At 53.9% G+C, this 13,173-nt stretch overlaps 1 protein-coding gene across 2 annotated transcripts in view; it reads right to left on the bottom strand.

Moving 5' to 3' along the window:
- EDAR (ectodysplasin A receptor) overlaps window positions 1-13,173 on the bottom strand; it is an 87,476-nt gene that overhangs the window by 16,719 nt on the left and 57,584 nt on the right. For both annotated transcript variants that reach the window (XM_045981150.1, XM_045981151.1), the window contains exons 4-5: window positions 12,532-12,713; window positions 4,971-5,056 (exon numbers count right to left, since the gene is read on the bottom strand). In XM_045981150.1, the coding sequence (XP_045837106.1) occupies window positions 4,971-5,056; window positions 12,532-12,713 (268 nt within the window). The remainder of the gene's footprint in view (window positions 1-4,970; window positions 5,057-12,531; window positions 12,714-13,173) is intronic.

Genomic DNA, 13,173 nt, shown 5'->3' with positions numbered 1-13,173 from the left:
CCCTCTGAGGCGATGGGAAGCAGGACTATGGGACAGGGGAGTGGGAGAGTGTCTGAAGCAGGAACACTGTTGATGACAGTTGGAAGGGGCTGTTCTGCTTCCTCCACTGGGCCTTCCTGTGCCTGCGGTTCCCTGCGAGGGGCCTTGCTAGTGTCCAGAGCTTAGAGATGTTCCTTTGCCTTTCTGGAGGACAGATCAAAGCTTTCTCATGCTCCCCATCCCTCAGCTCAGGACAGCTCTCAGTGCAGACCACAAGGCTCCCCTCCAGTTTGGGACGGGAGGCTGCAATCGCATCCAGTCAAGTGCTAGAAGCGACGTGGGGCATAGCTTCAAGCAGAACCTGCTTTCTCTTTTAAAAGCAAACACGACACTGAAAACAAAGCTAATCTATCCGTTTGGTAAGGGACTCAAGGAGCTTAAGCTATTCTGCAGGGGGAAAAAAAATACCCGTGGGCTCTGTTTGTGGATTTGTCATCTTTGTCTCTTCTTGTCCTTTTCTGCCAGGGCTTGCTGGCCAAGGCTGGGTGACAGGGGCTGGGCTTGAGGACACACATGTGCCCAGGCCTGCGGTCCAGGAAGGAACAATGAGAAGAGCGGGCTGCACACAGACTTCGCGAGATGCCTTTGCGCCTGGCTGGCAGGGCTGCTCCCATGGCAGCAAACACCGCGTACAGGCCGGAGCACGTCCACAGACGTACTAGACGTTCCCCTAGTTGAGCTCCAGCCAGGGTCAACTGAACAGCCCTGGGCTGCAGGTGCTGGGCAGGGTGTGCCCGGCTGCTCTGTGATCCCTGAGCCGACCAGGAGAACGTTCTGTTCTGAGCACATCCCAGAGGAAGGGGGAGGGCGGGCGGGAAGACAGAGGTCTATCTCTGTGGGCAGGTGCCTCCAGGACAGCATGCCACGGCCACCAGGTCCCTGCATGGCAAGTTCCCCCGCTCTGATCTAATGAGTATTTGGTGCCTGGACAGTCCCCCTCCCGCCACACTCTGATATGTGCTCCGTGTTTTGGGTTCATTTGGTCTCCGTGGAACAGAGCATTAGATGGAAGTGTTCTTCAGTTGTTTCCGCTGGGTGGTCCACTCCCCATCCTTCTTTCCCTGCATAGTGCTCCCAGTGGAGTCTAGCTTTGAACAAGCAGAGAGGAGATCCTGCCGGAGAGGAGTAAGGGAGGGTTGATGGAAATTGTGGTCCTGGAAAATCGGCGTGGATTTCCACACCAGGCTACATTAAAACGAAAGTAGGTGGGGCCTGACTCCGCCCGGCTCACTGGTGTCCTCGGGCCCACACTGACTTGGGACAGTCGGTGCAGGAGCTGGGCGGCCCCGGGCGGTGTTCGTCCACCTTTCTCAAGAGGACTTTGAGAGCTGTAAGCATGTGGCTTAATGCAGTAATGCTTACATTCAGTGCGATGACAGGATTTACGGGGCCTTTGAGGTTCGTTAATCCACACAGTTTATAAATATGTTGTACATCTTAAAGACTGCTGGGATTCTCTGCAGGGGGCAAGCAGGCTGGATTTTCAGGAGTGATTTATTGGTTCTTAAGAGTTGTTGGCGAGGGTGCCCCAGGCTGCTGCGTCGGCCTAGCGCCCCCCGGTGGCAGATCGTGGAACAATGGGCAGCGCTGTTGGAACCTGGCTGCTCCAAGTGAGATTTCTCTGGAGTTTGCTGGAAATGCAACCTGGGAAACCACCCCAGACCTGCTGCGTCAGGATGTTGTTGTTTTTTTTTTAAACAGGACCCTGGTGACAGGTGTATGCACTCGAGTTGGAGAAACAGTGTGTTAGAAACAGCTGGCCGCTGGTCTCTGGGGACATGAAGGCTTCACATTTGAGTAGCATTGCTGTTGGGCATCGCACGATGGCATCTGCTTTCCTGAGCAGACTTTTCCAAAAGGTGAGTCCATCTTGGGCCTGGCACAGGGCTTGGTATCAAAATAAAAATGAAGAGGAGTGTTCATAAAAATGATGACGATGGGACAAGTGAGCTGCCGTGCTGGTCCCTCCAACACCCTGTGAGGGAGGGCTCCTGCCGGTGGGGTCCCAGGAGAGCTGATGGAGGACAGGAGGTCAGCGTGTGACCTGCGGCCTGAGGGGGCCTGGGAGACCTGGGCTGGAGCCATGCTCACCCACCGGGCCGGGAACCTGCCCCCTGCTCCCTGGGTGCCATGTGTGGCACTCTGGCAGCAGGTGACACGCCATCCCAGGATGGGGAAACTGAGGCACAAAGTTACATAACTTTCCCAAGAGCTACGAAATCCAAATCTGAAGGCACACCATCTCTTCCTTGCTATGACCCCAGGTCATGCCTGTGTCATTACAACACGGATCCCTTCATGAGACAGCTTTCCGGCATGAGTTCTCATGACTTCATTTCTCAGAAAAGAAAGAAAGCCAGACAGTGCTATTTCACCAAGTGGAGTCGCTCTTCGACTTCACTGAAAAAATAACCGAAGGGCTGCTTCTCTCTCCTCCATCTGGTGCTGATTTGCCAGGACACACAGTGGTGTGATGGAAGTGGCTTCGGTCACTGCGGTGTGTGGAAGGAAGCCCTACGCTCTCCTGATGGGCAAGTCACAAGCAAGGGAGATGGGGACGCCTTTCTCTCAAGGCTCTTCAGCACTCCGGGGGTGCCCCAGGCATCTGGGGCCTCGCTGTTGGGCTCTGGTGGTTTAGAGAAGATTCCTCATTTACACATGCTTTGTGATGTCAATACTCCAAGCATTTGGGGCGTGGGTGTGTCAGTCCTATTGGTATTTTCTCAGTGGTCCAGGAGAGGAAACAGACACAGAGGGAGGCTTCGTGGCTTGCAAGGTGTTTTAGAGTCCCTGAGTACCAGGCTCTGGAGCAACTTCCAATAACTTCTGTTTCCATCAGGCATGACCACGGGCCCAAAGTTTGTAACCAATGGCCCCATTGCCCGACACTTCACAGAGCCCTGTGCTGAACCTGCTCTTCCTACAAGATGGGAGAGCACTTGCCACAGAGAGAGAGAGGGGAGCAGCCCTCCAGGACGCAGCACCTGGCCGGCCCTCTGTGCTGAGGAGCTCCCGACCAGGGCACCCGGGGCTCCCCGTGCACAGGCGTCTTCTCGGGAGTTGCCCGTTGTCCCTGGCTGCTCCAGACGCAATACATGCAGCGCACGCTTTCCCCAGGTCTGTGCCAGCTTCTCTGACCACGGGTTTGCACAGTCCAGTACTCACTGACTCAGCGTAGCTTCGTGCAGCAAGGGCCTAGGGATATCACATCAAAACCAGGGGAAATGTCTCAGGTTGGAGGCCAAGGTGCTCTTGGCCACTGACTGCAGGCTCAGGAAGGACAGTGCCTGGTGGGGCTCGGGCAGCCAGCTGATGACACCAGGGTCCTGATGCATGAGGTTTCCCCGAGTTCCTGGTTTTCCTGGGGTGACCTTGTCAGGGGCAGGCCTGGGAGTTTGAGTCCCAGGGTCTTCATGGAGGCTATGGTCACAATCAGATTTTCTGGTACCATCTGCTGCTCCTGAGCAGGAGTTTGGGGTCAAAAGGTTCCTGGACTGAGGATGGGGCAGGGGGAGGTGCAGAGCCCAGAGCTGGAGAGGATAACCCTCATGTCCACACTTGAGGCCCTGACCCAGATGGGGCTCCGTGCACTAAGTCACCTGACAAGACCCAGCCCCTCGCCTTTCCCCATATCCCACATGGACACACATAGGTCTGGTTGGTTGCACCTGACTCTAGGTTTCAGTGGTTTTGCTGGCCCCTTTTGGGGCTGATTGCTACAAACCTGCTGTGAGGCCTTGCTGGGAGCTGGTTTTCAGTTAAGCAATTCAAGGGTGAAGTTAGGGCAGGGATGCACTCCTTCTTGAAGTGTCCGGGGCTCAAGGGCTTAGCTCTCTCTCCATGTGATGGACCCCACTGTCAGATGGCATGAGGAAGGAGGTGACCTTCCAGCTGGCCAGGTGGTTAACGGAAGTCTCGCACAGGGACAAACCTTGCGTGTGAGCTGTGTTCCAAGTTCCACAGGCCAAGAGCTTTTTCAACATGGGTGGGCAGTGCCTGACATCTTGGTGAGGGCTCCATTCATCCCAGAACTATCTGGTATTGAATCGGTCGGGATTCCCTAGCAGGAGACCGTGGTGTGGCAGCTGACTTCACCACACGATCTGCTGGCAGCCTGGAGCCCTCGGGCCTCCTCTAATTTGTGAATTAATGAGCATGTGGCTGGGTACAGAGCTCCACTTTAAAGACACGCAAATCCATGACTGCGGGGGCATCTGCTGAAGCAACCTAGGAAAGAGGGGGTGCGCCCCTGGCAGTGGGGGTGGGGCTGGAGGAGAGCAAGGAAGGCTCCTGCGGCCCAGGAACAGCTGTCCACCCACCCACCTCCATGGTGTCTCTCCAGACCACAGCTCCAAGCGGCCACACACTACATTTTCCGGAGAAGAGCTCCGTTCTTCACAGAGACACGCAGTGAGGACTAACCAGAAGGAAAACAGGAAAGCACAGCTCACAGCCGGCCTCTGAACTCGTGAGCCTCACTGCTCACGTGGGCTTCGTGGAATCCGGTTCATTCACTGTGACCACTCCTCACTTTTCCCTTGGCCTTACCTGGTTTGAAAATACATGTGTGAGAACTTACGATCATCTAGTGCTTTGCAGCACGTGGCAAAACACCTTAGCAACTGTGATCTCATTGGTTTTTCCAGTAATTGCACGAGGGGGGGTGGGGGTTTCAGATTTTTGTTCCCTGCGTCACAGATGAGAAAACTCGTTCCAGGTGGCAGGTGACTGACTGACCTAAGTCTCTTGCTATAGCAAACCTCCCTGCAGGGACCTGCGCCTGGCTGACCAGTCCACGGAGCATTCCTGGGTTTGCCCTCGCTGTAGTTCATCTGTCCAGGTGCTGGGACTGGTTTCCTCCTCCCTCCCCGGGTAATGAGAGATACAGTGTAGGAGCAGTGCTGTTCTGATGGAAGGATAAGAGCACTCACATTCCTTGGTGTTGGGGGGTGCCAGGAGGCAGGAGTAGCAGACCATGCCGTAGATGTTCCTGGGTCTGTTTTCCAACATGTAGTAGCTGCAGGAAGGGAGAGACAAGGTAGAGCAGACAGCTGAGCCCGGTGTCACTACAGGCAAGCACTGACCACTTGGCATGCCCATGATTCAGGCATGATCCTAGCATCACCAAAGTCAGGAATGAGACATATACCATGGGAGTCAGGAGCCCTCAGAGCCAGCAGCCCATTTTGACCACTGAGTTACCCCACGAGTTTTCGGCATGACTTGAAATGGAACATTCTTTATCCAATATTGGGCCACGTTGGGCCTTTACATCTCCTCTCCTATTTGGCTCTTTTCACTGATGGATTTGCTCAGAGTGTGAACGATCATCCTGTCCTCCCCATCGGTCACTGGGGTATCTGCCAGTAGATCCTGATTAGCTCTCTGGGTGTCCCAGACAGCAAGCCAGAACCCTTTGTAGGAGGAGGACCCCCAATCCAGCAAGTGCCTGTCTCACAGCCTCTAGCCTGGTGGGATTACTGGTGAATGCATCTCTGAGCCCCTCAGACACGGGCACTTTCCAGACCTCCTGCAGGCCTGCTGAGATTGGACAGAGGTGGCCGCAGTGGACAGAAGGACAGCAGCAGCATCCAGAGAGGTCAGCGCAGAAGGCCTTCGGCGTGGCCTGGCTTACAACCGGGTCATGACTGACATTTCTTTGCCTAAGGGCAAGCGCTCACACCAGGGCTGGGTATACTGAAGGCAAAGGACAAATCATTCACAGTAAGACGGTGAAGTCCTTTTCCCCATTGATGCCGCATCTTTCGAGTTTCCCAGTGTCAGTGTAGCAGCTGCAGTGACCGTGCTCACTCTCAGGACGCCCTCCCTGCCGGGCTCTGCACCCTGGGTCAGAGCTCCCTATGGGACTTGCCACCCCGTCGACCCAGCCATCCTCGCTTCCGGCGTTCACAGCTCTGGCTCCTTTCCACCCTCAGACTTTGGCACTTCTCTTGGCGCGTGCCTGCTTTCCATAAACACACATTCGGCGGTGATCATGGAGCCATTTATCACATCATGAGAGGTCGATAAGTAACATGAGCTGGTGCCAAAGTTTTCCCTCATTACAACTCAAGAGATGAAAAATCCCTCTGCACCACTGGATTTTTCCATGGTTGGTTTTTAATCTCTTTTTTACTAGCTGTGCACACTCAGGCCCCGCTGATGGCGGGGGAGGTGTCAGCGTGACAGGGGTGGTGGACAGGGGGCTGTCTTTGGACTCCAGCCGCCATAAGCTGGACCATTACCAATAACATTATGATCATAATTGCCTGCCCTTCCTCAGGGCCTTTTATCCTCAGATCGCTGTGTATCTCGTAAACATTAATTAACCAATCTCAAAACACCCCTCAGAGAAGCCACAACAGCCAGTTTTCCAGTTGAGCCTTCTGGAAAAAGCCTCTCTCAAACACACATGCTGCCACCCTCCAGAAGCCATCTGGGCCCGGGACGCAGGAAGCGACCATGGGGCCTTGGCGCATCTGCTCCTAGGAGGCGGCCTCTGTCTGTGTGTGGCCTCACAAGGGTGACAGGCTCCAGGTCAGCGGCCAGATGTCTGAGATCCAGACCCAGTGCTGGCACTGGGGGGCCCCGAGCCACACCCCCTGACCTCCAGCACGGTCTGCTGCCAGGTCGGGACTGTCTCCGAGCCTGGCCAGGGAGTCCCTCAGGGCCAGACTCATTCATCGCTGTCCTCCTGGCCCTCGTGCTGGGTACTGAGGGGGTAGAGTTTTAGTCCAAACCTAGTTGGAAAAAATAAATGAATGAGACAAAATTCTTCTCCACGGAAGTTCAAAGTTCACAGACTGACAAGAGCCCTGAGGGAGTTCTGTGCCTCTTTCCTCCCTTTTTAAAAACCAGAACCTCAGAGTTCTGAGACCCAGGGGCTGAGCTCAGTCTTAGATGAAGAGCCACAGACCCCAGTGGGCAGAGCACAGCCGGCTCAGGACAGTGCCCCTTGGGCTCCAGGGCGGCCTTGGTCCGCCCTTGCTGGGGGGCCCCATCTGCTGCCCCTCATCAGCACAGGGCTCCTTCTCGCTCCCAGGTGGCCCTGTCTGACTCCCACAGGGCCTCTCAACAGCAGGCCTTCCGTCCTGACCGTGTGTCTGGACCAAGCTGTGTGACGTATTAAATAACTTGGCCAAGAAACAAAATACCGGGACTATCCATTTAAAAAAAAGTAAGTCAGCTCCAGGCCGCCATTGTGGGATCGCACTGCCCGAGTTGGGGTGTTAAGGACCTCACACACTTCCTGGCGTGGTCTGCTGCGCAGAACATTCCCGAGTGTGAGTGGTTCCTCTTCAGGAAGAGCCTCAGCAACTCTTGCTGCAACTTACACCCGAATCTCTCAACCTAGCTACGCGGGTATGTACAATAATCGTTTGGGGGCCTCCTTCTGACCTATTCCCAACAGCTTGAAGCTGGGTGTTCATTCAGGATCTGTGGCCCTGACAAAGAGTATCGGGTCCCTCCGTCCTTCTGTAGAGGCTTAATTTCCTATACTTCCGTCTATGTTTAGACTTTTCTTAGTTTTTTTTTTGTTTTTTCCCTCAAACGTTGATTAAGGTAAGTAGATGAAGATAAAACCCAGGTTAAATGGGGCCTCTAGGGGCACCTGGGTGGCTCAGTCAGTTAAGCAGTTGCCTTTGGCTCAGGTCATGATCCCGGGGTCCTTGGCTCGAGCCCCATGTTGGGCTTCCTGCTCAGCAGGGAGTCTGCTTCGTCTTCTCCCTCTGCCCCTTCCCTGCTCATTCTCTCTCTTTCTCTCAAATAAATAAATAAAATCTTAAAAAAAGATAAACGGGGCCTCTAGAATCTTCTATGAAGGGACTGACTTCCTCCATGTCAATAGATATATAGATTTTCCCCAAAGACTTCCTTTCCTAAGCTTGTCGTGGATGCCACGGAGCCATCGGATGCTCTGTCTTCCCACACAATGTGGTATGTAGCCCCGTGTCCTTGCTTGGTCCTCCAACTGCCCCACAATGCCTCATCTGGAGGGAGTAGACATGAGGTGGAAGCCAGCCAGCAGAAGGTGAGATGGGCCACAGCCAGCCGTGCGTAAGCCGATGCCCGGGCAGGGGGCAGAGGCAGGCTACGAAATCCAGCCTTAGCTGTCTTCCTCTTCTCCTGTTTTTGTTCCTGGTCCTCCCACACAGCCTTTCTCCACAGGAAAGCTCATTGTTCTGCCAGCCTCTCAGCCACACACTGGTGCACAGCACAGAGGGCAAAGGAGAGGGAGAGCGTGCCTGCCAAACCACAAGGGGGCCAGGGCCAAGACAACCTGTGGCGTTAGGAAGGCAGCTCCGAGGCGGCCTGCGCTGCCGCCTGGCAGGCACGCGGACTCAGGAATGAAAACAGCCTTTCACTGGGCCACCAGCACCAGCTTACCAAACTCCCTTACTCCTCCCCTGTGACACGGCATGAGAGCGTTACTAGTTCCCTAGACCTAGGGCGGGTACCAGGAGGTGGGAGGCCCTGCGGCCCTCCCCTGACACGCACCGAGCTCCACAGAGCCTGTAGGAGGAGGCTGGGGGACTAGAGGTACAGCAGGGGCCTTTTGTGGCAGTGGCCTCGGGGGCTGGGGGTGACAAGGTCAGACTGGAAACCAGCTACACCTTCACATCCGTGGAGCAATGTGAGGACACACTGCCGTGCAAGCTGAGATGTGTCTCCTGCACAGCGGCACTCACCCACTCTGCGAGGGTGCTGGGGCCCGAGACAAGGTGTGGAAGAATCGGGTGGTTTTCTCATGGAGCAGGGAGAGAGTTACTCAAGACTTCAGAGCTGGGAACACCCATTTAAGAGTAGAGTATAGATGTCAGCCTCCACACTAATTCTACACACAGTTATCTTTTGAAGCCTTCTAGAGGCGGTGCACGCACAACCACCGGCAATCCTCTTTCTGGGAAACGTACGAGGGCCAAAGAAATTGTCTTCACTGCCACAGAACAGCCTTTCTCGTGACAGCGCTGGCACCAGCACTGGTCCCAGGGCTGTGCTTTCCGGCGAGAAAGTATCGGAGGATGGAGGTAAGGATGAAACAGGTTGCTGCAAGTTCATAATGGCTGCCCCTTTTAGATCACCTGGAATAGTATCATGGCTGTATCTCCCAGACCACTGTGGGCTGCATGCATGGTCTGGGCCGCAGCTGTGCGGCTGGATCAGAGCTGGCAAGGCCGAAGGCGAGCTTCTGTTCAGTACCTACCCTTGCTCCCCCTCTGTGAGACTGCCCCACTGGAGAAGCCTGTCTGGACCAGTGGCTCCCACAACATTGATGCAGAGATGACTTCGAGATCTGACCTGAGCTTCATCCCTGTTTATCCATCTATGTGTCAGATACCTTGGTCTGGAGGCTACAACCACCTCAAATGCACACACACGTCCTCCATCTTCCCTCCCCCTTCTCTCCGCTAATCCTAATCCTCCTGTATCCCACCGCTCAGCAAATGGCATCAGTGTCCTCACAGCTGGCCAAGGCTGCCATCTGAGATTCCTCTTCAAGACCTCCTCCTCCGCAACCCCCACGCCCTTGGTCTGCGACTCCAACCCATGCTAGCTATCTTCTGGTGAACTCTCAAATTTTTCCTCTCCCTCCGACTTCCAAGGCTCCCATCTGGCCCTAGTTCTCACAGTGCTTCTGGGCTCCACGTCTTCCCTACACAACACATTTTTCCTTGCTGCTGCCAAGAGGATAGTTCCAAGGTACTGCCCAGTCGTGTCCTATCCCAGTTTAAAGTCTGCGTGGTGGCCCGCTTCAGCGTCGAGCTAAGACCAGTGTCTTCCGCATCATTTCCCAGAGCCATTTTCTCTCCGGCCCCCGCCTCCCCTTGCTGGTTTCTCCACAGTCCCATGGCTGCACCTTCCATGTCGCCACAGGGACCCTCATCTTCATATCCCACCAGGTTGCTTGCCCCTTTGAGCTTTGCCCTGAACCTCTTGGAGAGCTCTGTCTTAGTTCTTAGTCTGACCAACTCCACCATCCCAACGTCACCCTAAGAAGTCTTCGGAGACCTCTCCTGACCCACCTCCCTAATCATGAAGGGAGGGATCCTTCCTGGACTTTTAGAACACCATGTGCATCCACCGCACGATGCTGGGGTCACTGATTTCCTTGTCTCACTCTCTCACAGAAATGAGGAACCGTGTCTTTCCTCTTGGCCTCACAAGCGCCGACCTGGTAGGCTCTTAGCTCACGGGTTTACTAAAGCAGGCTAGGCTGTGATGGTCAGGTCGGCTCCTCACACTGAGGGGCTCTCAAATAAGTGAGGATTTTGAAAAGAGGATTATTTGCTTTCCAAGGTGAGCATGACAATGTGTGCATGCTTTTCCTTGGCACACCTATAGTTACTCCATGAAACTCTGCCTTTCCTTCCTGAATTATGCATCTGCACCAATAAGAATTAGTGATGATGAAGTTCCAGGCAGCACACAGGTTCTCAGTACCCACCTAATGGGAAGACCACACTGAATTTCTCTCCTTTAAACACAGCACCTGGGTGGCTCAGTTGGTTAAGTGGCTGCCTTCGGCTCAGGTCATGATCCCAGCGTCCTGGGATCGAGTCCCATATCGGGCTCCTTGCTCGGCAGGGAGCCTGCTTCTCCCTCTGCCTCTGCCTGCCACTCTGCCTACTTGTGATCTTTCTCTCTCCGTCTCTCTCTCTCTGACAAATAAATAAAAATCTTTAAAAAAAAAAAAAGATTTTAAACACAGCACCTGTGCAACGGAGTCTCTCACTGGACGTTTGTACCATTCATTGGGTGGGAACGCCTAGCTTCTGCCTCTTCTAACATGTTCCTTTTGGTGAAGCCCGCACTAATGCAATAACCTCAATGACCAAATTAAAGACTGTCAGCTACAGAACTCTTATTTTTATCATATTCTTTAAGAGACCGTCTAATATCTTCCCTAGGTATAGCTATCTGCCTTTTTTGCAAATTGAAAAATAAGGCTCCACAATAAGGTCCCCTGCTTTCTTTATTCATTTGACTGACGTGTTTGAACCACATGCCGTGTCAGGGACACTGACATGGGGTTGTCAAGCAGATATTTGGAAAAGCAGGTGTGTAGCTCTGGAGGTGGGTCTGAACTGAAGACAGAACCCTGGAGAGGGTAGGGGTGGGGGATAGTCACCAGCGGAAAGATGGTGCGGAGGCCATGGGAATCAGTGCTTCTCTGTAACAAATTTGAACTAAGAGTTGTAAGCTCTCATTTTAAAGGGTTATTCACTTCCAATCTATTCTTTGGTTGGTGGGTCTTTCTGTCTTCTTCGTATTTCCTTTTTCTTACAGACTAATGCCTCGTGTTCTTATTTGAATATATCCTTCTTACTTTCTTTCTCCTCTTACTTCAGCACAGTGATCTGGAAAGATATGGTGCACAAAATGGGTTTTGTCAAAGTATAGTGTGCTATTCAAAATGCCACTGCTACCACAACCGCCGTCACCTCCATTATCACCACTGCCGTCACCACCACCATCACCTCCGTCATCAACACCATCTCCTCCCTCATCACCACCTCCATCGTCACCACCACCACCTCCATCATCAGCACCTCCACTGCCTCCATCATCACCATCGTCTCCACCACCTCCATCACCACCACCGCCACCCCCATCATCACCACCTCCATCAGCACCATCATCACCTCCATCATCAGCACCTCCACTGCCTCCATCATCACCATCGTCTCCATCACCTCCATCAGCACCACCGCCACCTCCATCATCGCTACCACCACCCCCACCTCCGCCACACCTATCTCCTCTGCTACCACACTGTAGCCTTTGTCACAGTTTTGTTTTTTATCTGTAGCCTTCACAAGTCCTGTGCTTGCCACTAGTGTGGCCACTAGAGGGAGGCAGCAGCAAGAGCCGAGGCTTGGTAGATCCTTGGTGTCAAGCCTGCGCTTCCCTCTTCCAGGCGGAACTTGGTCATGGGTCCCGCCTGTCACAAGGAAGAGTTTATCTTTCTTTCAAGCTAGCTACGTTTTCATTTTGCTTTTTTGGGAAAACTTTTGATACATAACACAATTGTGGTGGAATTATAGCTACCAAACAATTCACATATTCCTATTAATCGCTTTTACCCTCAGATTTTTCCAGAATACCAAAACCACTGGATTTATACAGTGTATTATACAGTTTATTAATTTTCTTTTCTTCAAAGCATTCCACATGTGTTATCTTAAGGTATTTAACAAACTTGTTTGATTTGGGTTGTCAGACGATATTATCGTGATTCTGACTAACATCCACTTAAGAGACATGGAAGCTGAGCCTGGCTGGGCTGCCCATCCTCTAGGGAGCAGGACTGGCCATCCCAGATCCCATGCTTCCTGACTCCAGACAGGAACCCGCCCCCTGTAGAGCCAGTGGGAGTGATACCACACTGCGGTCAGAGGTGCTCATGCTCCCTGGGGCCTCACCAATGGGACATTCGGGCCTTTCTGCAGGACGCATCCTGGGGGGAGGCCTAGCAGTGGCCATGCTTACCCAGGGAGACACGGCCCGCACTCAGCATCATTCTCCATGTCCCCTGGCGTCAGCACGGTGGCCCGGAAGAAGCCCTCGCAGTCCTTGTGGCGCCTGCATATCTGGTAGCCTCCTTTGGAGAACTTCTCTGCTGGGCAGGGGACGCAGCCATAGTCCTCGTCTTTGGTGCCGTAGCCGCAGGACTGGCCGAGGAACAGGACAGAGGAACACAGGTGAGTATGCCAGCCGCACCTGTTGTGACTGGACCTATGGTCCTTGGAGGCACTGGCACACCAAGGCATGCTGGGCACACTGGTTGCTTCCAGAAGCTTCTCTTGCTGGGCTTTGGTTTCCTGACCTGTCCTAACTGCAAACCCCCTGTGCTCCAACTCTGAGCTCCTTTCCCCAGTGCTCCTGGGCTTCAGACACTGCCCGGCTCCCCGGGGTCCCTGAATAGATTCGGCCAGCTGAGGGGATGCCCTGCCAGTGACACAGCCCGTGGCTTCTGACATTCTCAGCTCTCTACGACAACCCTGAACGCTAATGCTGGGGCCTTTCTCTAGGCTGACCACCAAGGTGAGGCTCTCCCGCAGGAGAGGGAGACGCCGCGCTCAGGAGTCAGTGTGCTGCTACTGCGGGATATCAGTCATTCTTCCTGTTCAG

Source organism: Meles meles, chromosome 16 (assembly GCF_922984935.1).
Source record: "Meles meles chromosome 16, mMelMel3.1 paternal haplotype, whole genome shotgun sequence".
In the NCBI taxonomy this organism is placed as follows: domain Eukaryota; kingdom Metazoa; phylum Chordata; class Mammalia; order Carnivora; family Mustelidae; genus Meles; species Meles meles.
Note: the sequence above shows the minus strand (reverse complement) of the source record. Positions and strands in the feature narration are given on the sequence as shown.